At 42.6% G+C, this 13,033-nt stretch overlaps 1 protein-coding gene across 2 annotated transcripts in view; it reads right to left on the bottom strand.

Moving 5' to 3' along the window:
• PTPN2 (protein tyrosine phosphatase non-receptor type 2) overlaps positions 1-5,252 on the bottom strand; it is a 33,129-nt gene extending 27,877 nt beyond the window's left edge. For both annotated transcript variants that reach the window (XM_040549957.1, XM_040549955.1), the window contains exons 1-2: positions 5,031-5,252; positions 2,550-2,640 (exon numbers count right to left, since the gene is read on the bottom strand). In XM_040549957.1, the coding sequence (XP_040405891.1) occupies positions 2,550-2,640; positions 5,031-5,216 (277 nt within the window). In that variant the 5' untranslated portion in view covers positions 5,217-5,252. The remainder of the gene's footprint in view (positions 1-2,549; positions 2,641-5,030) is intronic.
• Positions 5,253-13,033: the final 7,781 nt, after the last annotated feature.

The following is a 13,033-nucleotide window of genomic DNA, read 5'->3' as shown; positions in this document are numbered from 1 at the left end:
GTCTGTCTGACAATATGCTTATTTAATTAGCTAGAGTATGAACGACTAGCTCTGAAGGCCTTTAGGTATGGGAGATGAATGTTATCACCACTATTGCAGTTAAACACTTAAATAGCAGTAAAGTTTACAAAGTGAAGGACCAGAACATTAGGTTGTGCAAGACTGAGTCTCCTTACGTTTCTGCTACGCCAGTTCCTCGCATACACGCACCACGACTAGATGTGCTCTCCACAGCAGCCTAACCACGCAGCTTCTACCCTAGCTGCTTTGAAGTTTAGGTCCTGGTCTCTTGGAATGTTATTTATCGTATATTCCCTCCCAGGTCTCTTTCTCCTGCCAACTCCTACCATTGTCTCAGAGACAATTACGAGTCATATTTGAAAACACACAGATGTAAAATGCAGCAGTAATTAGTTCAAAGACTGTTTTGCTGTGTTCTCCTCACACAGCCTTGCTAATAGTGCCCAGCTCTGCGGGCCTACTTTGGCAATCCAGTTCAAGCCTCTGTTCTTTCATGTATGCTAAAAACTGAGACATGCTTCATCAAGGTCATCATGTCGTACTTCACGTCAACTGGTATGTAATTACTTCAATACCATCCCGAATCCAGCTACTACTTCAGGACTAGATTTTATTTGTGTAACAGCAAAGAGACAGAGTCCATGGACCAATGCAGTCACATAATTTCCTCCTGGCTAAACAAGCACTCCAGAAGCAGGCTTTGCCGTTACAGAAGTGTTGAGTGCTCTTCACTATTGTAAAAGTCATACTGTGAACAAGAAAAAAAAAAAAACAACAAAAAAACATACTTTAAAAGTAAGCTGCCATTCTCTCTGCAGTTGTTTAAAAGAAATGAAATACATGGATGGCAGAAATGGCAAATACATTAATACAACTTCTGTGACAGAACTTGTATAATGGACACAGGAATAGACTTTGGGTCTCGAGGGTTCAAAACTGATTTCCTGCCTTCTCTTCTTAATAACCCCCGCCTCTATGTAGGCATAGATTATGTTTCATTCACTTTCTGTTTCTATTTTATCACAGGTTAAGAAGCTAATGCTGTGTTCTAGCAAGAGAGCAAAACTGAGACCCTCTGCATAGGTAAACTAACGCCTAGCAGAGGCGTTTCGGGCTGAGCATAGAGCAGAAGCTAACAAACCTCAGCGAACTTGAAGCATCCTCTTCAGAGGCGCACACTTCACAGACAGGACGGTACTGGGAAATGCCACGCAGACACAGCAAAGGAGCTGTGTACGGTACTCAAGGTTCAGTTTCATGGTCGTATGCTACTTAGATTCAGCATTAAGCCAGACTGGATCCATTAGGTGGGAATATGCCGTGCCAGTCAGGATTCTGGCAGCAGCCTAACAACCAGCACAGCACGCAGCACTGCTATCTGACCAGCGTGACTCAGTTCGAGACCCCTTCTGTAGAATTTTGAGAAGTGCTGTGCACATGCTGTTACCGCAACTTTCAACTGGAAACAAGGAGTTCAGCACTTCTCCAAATCTTACAATAGGTATTCGCGTTAGGCTCTCACACAAAAAGCCCCAAATACATAAGCAGCCCTTCGAAAATTCTAGATCCAGTAACAAGAGATTTCGCTGCTCTGGGAAGCTTAGTATGAAAGGACACACAAACATTTAGCCGGTTCCAACCTCAATATTTTGTAGAAAAATTAAGGCTGTACTACATTTTTTTCCTATTCCTTTTGGAAGTGATTTATGATAGCTTTCTCCAGCTATAACTACATATTCCTAATCTTTTGCTCATGTGTCTTTTTATACGGATTCTGGATTAAAGTTTTTAAAGTAAATGCTGTTTAAAAAAATTCCACAGCACTTCAATAGCAAATAAGTAAAAAAAAAAAAAAAAAAAAAAGTTGTTTTCAGCTGAGATACAACAACATTATGCCACAAAGACCATTTTATGTCAGTTAGTAAAGTACCAAGCACTATGTAACATATGTGCTTGCACTGAGAAAATTATAGAAAATCGTTACACACATATTCTGAACAGAACAAAATAACCAAATCTCAAGTCATTTTTAAAGCCGAAGTAGAAATCCAATGGCATTTCTCCACACAAACAAGCAGAATCATCTACGCAGTCTTAAAAAAAAGTCTTAAAATGAATTGTTTGTGTTAGTAAGGACTTATTAACTTAATTTCCATGCTCAACAGACATTGATATTTCGATATTTTTTTGTCAGATTAAGCACTATTAAATGACTTCCTTAAAAGAAAAAAAAAACTTTAAAATATGAATTGCTTTGCAGCTCAAAAATGTTTACCTATATACTAACAACTATGGTTTACAATCTTCTCATTCTCCAGTCAATACAGTGAGTTTAACCTTTAGATTTTTCTCCCTTGTGTTAGTTGTTTTGTTAAGAAAAAAACACATTGATCAGAGGACACATGCCTACAAAAATAAACATAATATAAAACCTACAATGACCACAATGCTGCATTTGCTACGGTGTTTGAAGGGGTAAGTAAAAAGTCTGAAAAGTTTACTGCAATAAATACGGAAAAGATACTTACATGGACTAACATCTCTATATCTGTTTCGATTTCTGTTTTCTGGGTATTTTGCAACTCTATGAGGATAGTCACTGGATTTATGTCGAATTTCCTTTAAAAGACAAAAAAAAAATACAATTTACTTATAGACACTAAGCACAGTAAGGCTAGTGTTCTATGCATGCTATCACAAAGCTTTTGATCTTAATTGCTTAATTAGAGTTATTAATACAGATATTAACATTTTTAAATGAACCTTTATTACAGCTAACACTACTTTCCCTCAGAAAACATGCGTCATTCTTGGCCATGCCGTTGCCACTTAGATCTTTTTACACTTGGCTAACATGACAGACTTGCACACGCACAATTTGGTAAGCAACTGATACAGCAGGAACAAAGGGGAAAACAGCAGGGATTATGCCCAGGGTTTACCTTGGATTTGCATGTTATCTCCTGCAGAAATACGAGTCAGATGGTGCTAAGAGCAGTATAACTCTAGCTCCTTTACACCAACTGGCAGAGTAAACAACATTCAGTTACAAAGGTAGCTGAACTAGTTAACGGCAGCCATAAAATCATTAATAGCCACAGAATTATTATAGGTCATTTGACAGTTCATCCCAAATAGCTGTAATTAGACATGATCCAGTATGAAAGAACAGTTCTAGGCTCACAAATATCAACTTGTATCAATGTGAAATCACAGCCTGCTTCCTCCCAGGCATTAATGCAAACCTTTTGATAACCTGCATTTGGAAGACCTTCAAACAGACTCATTTACACACTATTTCAAGGAGTAATGCTTCTCACATATTCTCAATGTTGAGCGTTTTTTTTTGCCTCTAGTGACAGCGTCTCTTCCACAACTTCGAACTAAGGTACAGATTTACAACTGTGAAAGCACAGCTCAAGTGCTATTGACAAGCAGCCTCCAGTCAACTACACTGTCTTTATATCTCTGTACTGATGCCATCTCAGCAGACACACTACATAAAATTAATGATATTTTGATTTTTTTGTTTTTAGATGATGTTGCTGTATGTGATCATTATATCCCAAAGACAACTAAACATTCTTCAGTCTTCTCTATGCTTCCGCTACCACAAACAGGGACTTCTAAAACTCCCTAAGTAGTCGAGATTCTTCCAGATAACAAACACAACGATAGAGGACTTATTTGTTGTGGAAATGACTTATTTCTGGTGGAAATCGAACATAAGTAAAGCTCCATTTTTTAGTGCCTGCTGTACGCCATGACTTATGTGCAAAAACAGTCTGTGAAGAACCTCAACCGCAGTGTGGAACAGCAACTGTCAAGCACCAACGCTCCACACATCTGTATAAAAATCACTTCATCTATTACAAAATTAAATTTTCATTTTGGTATAAAATAATGGAGCTTGTGTTCTCCTCTAGTTTACATGGCTTACAGGCTTTGGGAACAACTATACACACACTGAATAAATGGCAGCCATTCACAACCAAATTCTCCCAAAATAGTTTTGTAATTATTCCATAACAGGACACAACATATTTTGTTTTAAAAAGAATTGCCATCCTTTGTGTTGAAAAACAGACCTATATTTTGTTCAAGAAACATTAAAACCGTTAGAAACATTACTACAGTGATGGGACATGCTAAAGAGAAGTAAAACTATGGAAGTTTAACGACTAGTTCTGAAATCAGTTTCCCCACACACAGTCCAGCTGTCACAAATGAGAGAGACCAGCCAGATGCCAGGTGTGGCGTTACACAAGAAAAACACGCGTAGGAAAAATAAATACAAAAAACAGCGTTATTTATTCAGTCACTAATCAGACTGGGCAGGAACTCCAGGAGTCAGCAGAAATACTCCAGGCTTTGCAGGGTTTTTAGCACAAATCTTGGCAAATTCATGGAACTGAAGGACAGGACGAGGGGGCATGGGCTAAAGTTGTGCCAGGGGAGGTTTAGGTTGGATATTAGGAAGAACTTCTTTACCGAAAGGGTTGTTAGGCATTGGAATGGGCTGCCCAGGGAAGTGGTTGAGTCACCATCCCTGGAGGTCTTTAAGAGAGGTTTAGATGTAGAGCTTAGTGATATGGTTTAGTGGAGGACTTGGTAGTGTTAGGTCAGAGGTTGGACTCGGCGATCTTGGAGGTCTCTTCCAACCTAGATGATTCTGTGATTTGTTTTTTAAATCACTTCTTGCTGTAAGGAGCTACCGCCCCCGACCCGTGACAGGACACCCGCTGCCCCCCCCCCGAGGATCACCACACGGCATTGCCCCCTCCCCCCCCCGGACCTCAGCGGCCGCGCATGCGCGCGGAGCAACCGGCGCCCCCTCCCGCACGCGGCGCGCATGCGCGGCGGCGGCGCAACGCCTGCGCGTTCCCCCGGCGAGGCCGGGCCGCCTGCAGGGTCCGCGCCGCCGGCCCTCTCCCCGTCCCCGTCCCCCCTTTACCCCGCCCCGGGTTACCGGCTCCGGGCCGCGCCCCGCGCCGCCCCGCCCCGCTCACCAGGTAGCGCGCCTGCCAGTCGTTCGTGGCGTCGATCTCCTGGAACTCCCGCTCGATGGCGGCGGACATGGCGGTGATGGCGGTGCTAGCGGCCGGAGCGCCAGCTCGCCCGGCGGCCGCCGAGCTGCCCACCCCCGGGGAGCGGCCGGCGCGCTCCGCCCCGCCGCCGCCGCTGCCCGCGCACATAGACTCGCGGCCGGGACCGCCGCCGACGGCGCAGCGCGCATGCGCCGCCCCCTCGAGGCCACACCCCCTCCGGGGGGGAGAGGGAAGCACCTGGGGTGACGTCACGGGGCGGGTGGCCACCCCTTCTGCCCACCCAGCCCGTTGGCCCCGCCCCCTGGCGCTTAGCCCCGCCCATTGGCGCTTAGCCCCGCCTCCGGCGTTTAGCCCCGCCCCGCAGGACGCGCTGCCAGCCGTTAATGGCGGCTCGGGCCGGGCGGGTCCCTTGGTGGGGGATGTGCTGCGGTTGTGCGCGGTGCTGCGGGCGTTTGTTGGCCAGGTGGCCTTCTCCACGCAGAAGTGTGACCTTGCACACGGTGTAAGACAATAAGTTGGTAGACAGAAACCATCAGCCGAGTAACAAATCTTAATAAAGAAATGAAAACACAAAACTTCCTCACTGAGTTCTTTGAGTTCAGTAAACTTTTTCTCTGGATATGAACTTCCCGACTGACTGATCTGCATGTGTGGTATTTGTTATTAAACGACGGTGTCCTTTTTCTATCCCTCACTATGGCTACCTCCAGTCCACATCATGATACCCATGAATCCATCTGACACAGATCGCCCCTAAAGGAAGCCCAGTCGCTGGCAGTCCAAAGAACAGCGAGCAGCGTTGCCCAACGACGTGATACTTCCTCTTTATTGTAGTGCAAATGCCAGATGTAGTGCAAACGCCAGAGGAGACTTGGAGGTCGATGCCTGGGGAGTGTGAGAGGATGTCCTGCTTGACTGAGCCCACGTTCAGCTCTATCATTTAAGGAGCACCCTGTATCGGCTGAGCCAGCCTTTGAGACATTGGTGTGTTTTAAGAAGGGTGCAGGAGGAATGTAGTTTTAATACATAAACACATTCATCTGTATTCTGCTCTTCTAATTAGCAGCTGTAATGCATATTAGAAGCTTCTATTTGTCTTGTGGTATTTGGGGATGTAGAATCCTAGAATCCAACCTTTCCTTAAACACCCCCAGGGAGAATGATGCCACCACCTCCATAGGCAACCTGTTCCAATGCCTGACTGCTCTTTCTGAGAAGAAATGTCTCCTCATTTCCAACCTAAACCTCCCCTGGCGCAGCTTTAGCCCATTCCCTGTAGTCCTATCACTAGTTACCTGTGAGAGGAGGCCAACCCCCAGCTCCCCACAGCTTCTTTTCAGGTAGTTGTAGAGAGCAATAAGGTCTCCCTGAGCCTCCTCTTCTCCAGACTAAACAACCCCAGCTCCCTCAGCCGCTCCTCACAGGACTTGTGGTCCAGGCCCTTCACCAGCTCCGTAGCCCTTCTCTGGACACGCTCCAGGGCCTCGATGTCCTTGTAGCGAGGGGCCCAAAGCTGAACACAGCACTCAAGGTGTGGCCTCACCAGAGCAGAGTACAGGGGGACGATCACCTCCCTGGTCCTGCTGGCCACACTATTCCTGACACAAGCCAGGATGCTGTTGGCATTCTTGACCACCTGGGCACACTGCCAGCTCATGTTCAGGTGAGCATCAATCAGCACCCCCAGATCCTTTTCCTCTGCACAGCTTTCCAGCTACTCTGCCCCAAGCCTGTAGTGCTGCATGGGGTTGTTGTGACCAAAGTGCAGGACCCGGCACTGAGCCATGCTGAACCTCATCCCACTGGCCTCTGCCCATCCACCCATCCTGTCCAGGTCCTTCTGCAGGGCCTTCCTACCCTCCAGCAGACTGACATTTCTCCCCAACTTGGTGTCGTCTGCAAACTCACTGAGGGTGCACTCAATTCCCTCATCCAAATCATCAATAAGATATTAAAGAGGATGAGCCCCAACACCAACCACTGGGGAACACCACTGGTGACTGGTCACCAGCTGGATTTCACTCTGTTCACCACCACTCTCTGGGCCCGGCCATCCAGCCAGTTTGTAACCCAGCAAAGACTGTGCCTGTCCAAGCCATGGGCTGCCAGCTTCTCCTGGACGGGAAGCTGTGGGAGACTGTGTCAAAGGCCTTGCTGAAGTCTAGGTAGACTACGTCAACAGCCTTTCCCTCATCCACCAGGCGGGTCACCCGGTCATATGCAGTTCATATTGGGAAAGCAATCATTGGCAATTGGCAGGTCAGTGCCTAGAGGCAGCTTACGTAAAAATAAAAGAAATGTTTATTAACTGTCATGTGTTTCTGGCATAGAGGAACAGTAATTGGCAGACCAGGAAGGAACTTTTGGAGAAATTGCTATTGTTTGTGCTTTGATGGTTATTTTTTTTAAGCAAATCTGAAAATATTGTACCAGTTCTGTTTTTTTTGGGAACTGAGCCCAGGGTAGGCCCAGGACTACAGTTATAGTGGTCTGTGGAGGAAAACTGGTTATACAGTGTAACACATGTACACTCATTAGAAAACTTTATTTACTCTGTTGCCAATAACATACTCCAGCTCTGTACTAGCAGACAAACTGCTATATAAACTCTTAAACCCTTGAGTTAGCATGAGACATATGCAAAACAGAATAATGGAGTTGCTGGAGTGTGTGGTGTATTAGAGTTTTCTGCCTTAGTATAAACACAAGCAAGTAATTATTGTAATGTTTCCTTATTAAAATGTCTGATAAATTGAGAAGCCCCTTGCTGTGCTGACAGATCATCACCCCAAGGCAGTTGGTATCCACAGCAGTTCTGATCTCAGAATTGTTTTTGATGCTCTTGCGCATCTGAATGGAAAAGACCAATCAAGTTAACTCAAAATATTTGTCCAGTGACCTTGGTACAACAATTAAGTTTAGTACCACTCTGGAATGGACTGAGTGCTTGTTCCTCCACATGTCCATTTTTTGGATCATTCACTGGAAATTACCTAAGTATCACTGATTGGAAATGATCTGTTTTGTGCTGCTTTTCTGAGAACTATTTTGGATATTAGTAGATGAAGAACAAATTCTTCCCTGATGTGATTTTATTCACAGATGTACTCCATGTCAATGTTAGCTGTTAAGGAATAAAGCTGCAATGTGTTTAAGCTTGCTATGTAGTGTAAGAGCATGAGAATATATCATTCCTGGTTTAAATATTGGAGCCCATGGCCTAAAGAAGAAGAGGATGCTCCCTCTGCCCAGGAAGGGGACGGGACTGGAAACCCAGAAGAGCTGGACACTCTTTTGGGATCTGCTAGGGAGTAGCAGAAGCTGAACAGAACAATCCAATGGTCAGGATGAGATGGGTTTTGTTTATTCTGTGAAGGTACAGTGGAACTTTACTATTTCAGTCTTTAGGAGACTGTGTTCTTTGTTCAAATGAATATTAAAACTCCCCTTACTGAAAACGTTTGCCAGCGCAAATACCTTTCTTCAGCTATACTATTGATTTCCTACCCGTGGCCTAAGTAGTATTTTGGGATACAACACAAGAAAAAAAAATCTTTAAAATGTATGCAGCAAAATGAAAATCCTTGCAGCAGCAACAGCAGCAGAAACAAAGGGACCCTACAGGTTTGCATTCAGCTTCGGAAGTCTATCCAATCAGTCCCAGATCCACATCAGTGGGATTCTAGTGTTCAGTGTCTGCTAAGAGATGGCTGCGTAGTGAAGCTGATGGAATTATGGAAGCTGTCACCATGCTTTGAAAGGGAGGACAACACAGCTTTGCATAGACTAAATGATTGCCCTAACCTTATAGTTTGGAGTTCTGTGTAGAAGAAAATCATGGCCAAGGAAGAAAAGCAAGACTGAGGTCTATTTAAGAAGCATGTTTTATAGTCCAGAGGTTTGTGCCAGTCTGGACTCCTATGGACTCCTGGATTCCTGTGGTAAAGCTGAAATAATTGTGAAGCATGAAAAGGAAATTGCAATGGGCAGAAGCGCTGTCATGAGTGAAGAGGCACTCACTAGCTGAAAAGGCAGCCAGCCAGGCTGTTTGATGGGCAGAAACACTTCAGCCTCTGCTGTGGCTCTGTGAAGCAGCCCTTCCAGCAATCTAAGCTGGGGTGTGCAGTCAGACAATAAACCGAATGTCTGCGAGTCAATGCATGGACTGTGGGGTACGGCCACAGAGAGAGGAGAATAGACAGTTGCCAAGAGAAAGGTGACTTGAAGTTGTTATTTGTCTTGTTTGCAGAGGGGATCTTGCTTGCTGGGGCTGGTTTATATATTCTAGTTGATCTTCTGTTCCTCTTTCCTTTTCACACCTCAGCTACAGTGGTATTTATTGAAATCATGGTGTGCAAGTGATGAAGTCTAAGGCAGTGAGTGTCCAAGGTGGCTTGATGTCATTCCACATTACTGGTTAGAAGGTCATTAAATTAACATCTGAAAAGTTGTACCTGATCTTTGGTGCTGTTAACTAAAGCCTCTTTAAACAGCATTTAAATTTAAACCTTGGGATTTTTGAGAAGAAACTGGATAGTCGTCTGTAGAAACTGCCTAAAGCTGCCATAAAGTTTACACAATAAAAGTTTACAGACTTGAAATTGCTTGAAGACCACTAGTTTATCAGAGTTTAAAAGTATTTCCTCCACAGATTGCACAGGTCTCTTCCATTTTTAAACCACTTCTAACCTCACTGTTGTTGCTCCAAAGCATCACTTTCCATTACTGTATAAAGGTTAAAGAGGTGTTTAAATTGCAGTTTTGGAAACAGCATTATGTTGCCTTGCTAGTGAGTCTTGAAGTCACATTCTCTCATAATTTCCTAATGATGTTATCAGGATCTTCTAACTTGTCTACAGCACAGATTCTGCATTATAGTGGCTTCCATGTTTGATATTTTCATCTGCATTTGAGCTTATCTGCCAAATTACACAACTAAGGGCATTCTCTGAATTATAGCTGAAAAGGTTGCATTGCACAACTCATACCACTGTTATTTGCTAGGACAAGTCTTGTAAGAAAATGATGTTTTGGCAGAAGTTTTTAATGAGGAGTATCGGTAAATGATTGTGTTATAAATTTGTGTTCTCAATTTTATGTTCCAGTTTTTCTTTGGGTTTCCCAGCATCTAAACATAGCAATTATGCCTGGTTTTGTGGGTGTAAAAGTTTGCAAATTGTGTTTGCCCTTTTTTTTTCTAGTAGTTTGAAATAAAGTCATAAAAGTCATTTTGGCAATGTGATTTAGGATTGTAATCCATTTTGTAATTCATGTTACTGCATTAGACAACCTGAAGTACCAATAACAGGAAAGGGATTTCTTTTACTGCTACCTAATAATTATTTTTAAAATCTTGTTGTTACCAATTTCATGGAAACTTAAATCCACCACATGGTAGTGAGCCTTCAACATATATTACAATAATTAACTCTGCCTTTCCTCTGCTAGCAGAGGTAGATCTATGCAAGATTGTGATATCTTTGTCTGTTCTTAAGTAGGCTTTAATACATCTGATTTCATACAGTTTCCCGTATAAGCTCGTCCTATTGAGATAATCAGCAGCCCTGTAGGAGCCACGTTCTCTGAGTCACTGTTTTGATGGCAGGCTTCCATGAATGTGCGGAGAGTTTTTGCCTGCTGAGATGTCATTTGGTATGCTGTATAGAGCAAGGTGTTCGTGCCTGTCAGTGCGTAAAGACACTGGGTCTCGTAAGGACCGTGCAACACTAGACAAGAATTTGCATAGCTATATTTACTTCACAAGGCAGGATTGTAATAACTGATGCACCTCTCTTTTTGGTCTCAAAGTAAATCAGAAAGTAAGGTGGAAAATGGATTTTGCCCGTAGGTGGCAAAGAACTGTGATGAAATTGTTAATTTGTCAGGCAGTATGATATCCTAATGAAAACAAATCAGTAATGCATGTAAAGTTTATCTTTCCTCCTTATTTTGATAATGTGTTTGTGTCTTATAACAATGGCTTTGAAGTAATTATCAAATTATCAAGTCTTAAAAAAATCTGGTTTGGATAACAAGTATATTACGGTCTCTGAACGTGTGCTATATTTTCTTTGGTCCAGGCATTTAAAACATGTAATTCATCTCCTTACGGCATATAAATTGCTGTAACTGCCAAACCAATTTGTTTCCTCAAAGAAAAGAAAAGCTGAGTATAATGTACTGAAAGAAGAGTCCATAACACAAGTTTTCCAATTGGAATGCCATCGAGGCCTTCGATGCCTTATTTTAGCCAGGGAACAGTTCCAGCAGTTCTAGTCATGGCGTTGCACTTACTGGAATTAATAACCTGGGGAGAAAAGCACCTTGTGCGGCATCTGTTCAGTATCAAGATAGGTGTACGAAATCTTTGGTTCTTTTGAATTTTTGATCTTTTTCCCACTCCACACGTGAAGAGAGATCACCAGTTAACAAAAGATGTCCTTTTCTCTTTCATAAACTTTTGCTACCCTTTCTCAAACAGAACACTGCAGCTCCTTTAGTGCCAGACCATCTATATGCACTGGAAGTAACTTGTCACAAAGAAAAATGTTCATTAAGGTGTTCTAGTGCAACATTTAGTTTATTTTGTCACCCTTTTATATGAGAAATGTCCTGACTGTGTGTTAGATCACCAGAGTCAGATTCCTCTCAAGATTTAAGTGTAAAATAATGCGTTTATTCAACACAGACTTGCAGTAATGGAACAGTGCTATGAAAAGACAAAAAACAAGTATTATTAAAAATTTATATTTATATTTATATTTATATTATGCTCATTTTGGAAGCTCATTGAAATTGATCTTCTTTCTCCACGGTGGCTGTTCAGTTCTTTACCGGTCCCTCCTAAGCACTGAACAGGAAAGGTGGGACGTCAAGTAAAAGATAAGTTTTTGTTTGTTTGTTTGTTTGTTTTCTGTGTCCAAGCAAGACCACCATAGTTTTGCCCTTTGTTTTTCCTGATTAAGAAAGAATAATTTGTTGAATCTTGCGATGAGATTCTTGAAAGTGATTCTGTGAGGAGAGGGTTAGGATATATGACTGCCGTAGGCCCCTATCTGCGTGCCCCAACAAGTTGTTAGATTAACATCTCTACTGCATATCATAATCAGTAAACTCCCGTTTTTGTGTTGCTTCTCAACACATTGGTAATACCTTACACATAGTATTATGAGAACTTAAAAATGCACAATCTCATCTCTAGATTCAGAGTATATTTTGGCCTATGACTACCATATAAGGAGTAAGTATGACAGCAGCAGTGGTGAAAGACGAAATGAGGTGCATTATTTGTGAAACTGCTACACATGCAAGCTTGGTTCTAGGGGCTTCTTCTGGGTAACGTTGCCGATCCAGTGATGCTAGTATTTCTTGGTCCCATACAAAGTGTGAGGATAATTCTCATTTCATTTCTAGAGTTTCAGGAACCTTGGAAAGTAGGATGAAGGAGAGAGGTGAGGAAGGTAACTGCATTAGTTGTTACTGCTAAATCTGCTGTCAAATATGAATAACAGTGTGCAACATGAATGTAGAATTTACACAATCCTGTCACAGCAAGTGGAATAAATTCTGAATTCCTTGGGAAGGAGGTTCCAGTGAAATAATGCAACGATTGTGCTGATAAAACATAAATATATATGCCTCTCAGGGCATATAAAAGGTAAAACTTTCCCTTCTCTCACTTTGCTGTGAGAGGAAGTTTCTGGGAGTGCTCTGTCCGCACAGAGGAGTGAGTCATTAATAGGTTCAATAATTACTGAAATCTATGCTGCAAATTATAACCCCTGGTTACTCTAATTGGAAACTTATACACGCGTCATTTTATCAGATTGTTTTGTAACACAAATTACATGTATGTATACATTTTAAACTTCCAAGCATTACCAGATGTGATGGAAATTAAATTAGCTGGAATTACCAAGTGCTAGATTATATTTTTCCCAATATTTTTTAAATATTTCTGTAAA

Source organism: Cygnus olor, chromosome 2, assembly GCF_009769625.2.
Source record: "Cygnus olor isolate bCygOlo1 chromosome 2, bCygOlo1.pri.v2, whole genome shotgun sequence".
Lineage (NCBI taxonomy): Eukaryota > Metazoa > Chordata > Aves > Anseriformes > Anatidae > Cygnus > Cygnus olor.
This window is presented reverse-complemented; position numbering and strand designations above follow the sequence as displayed.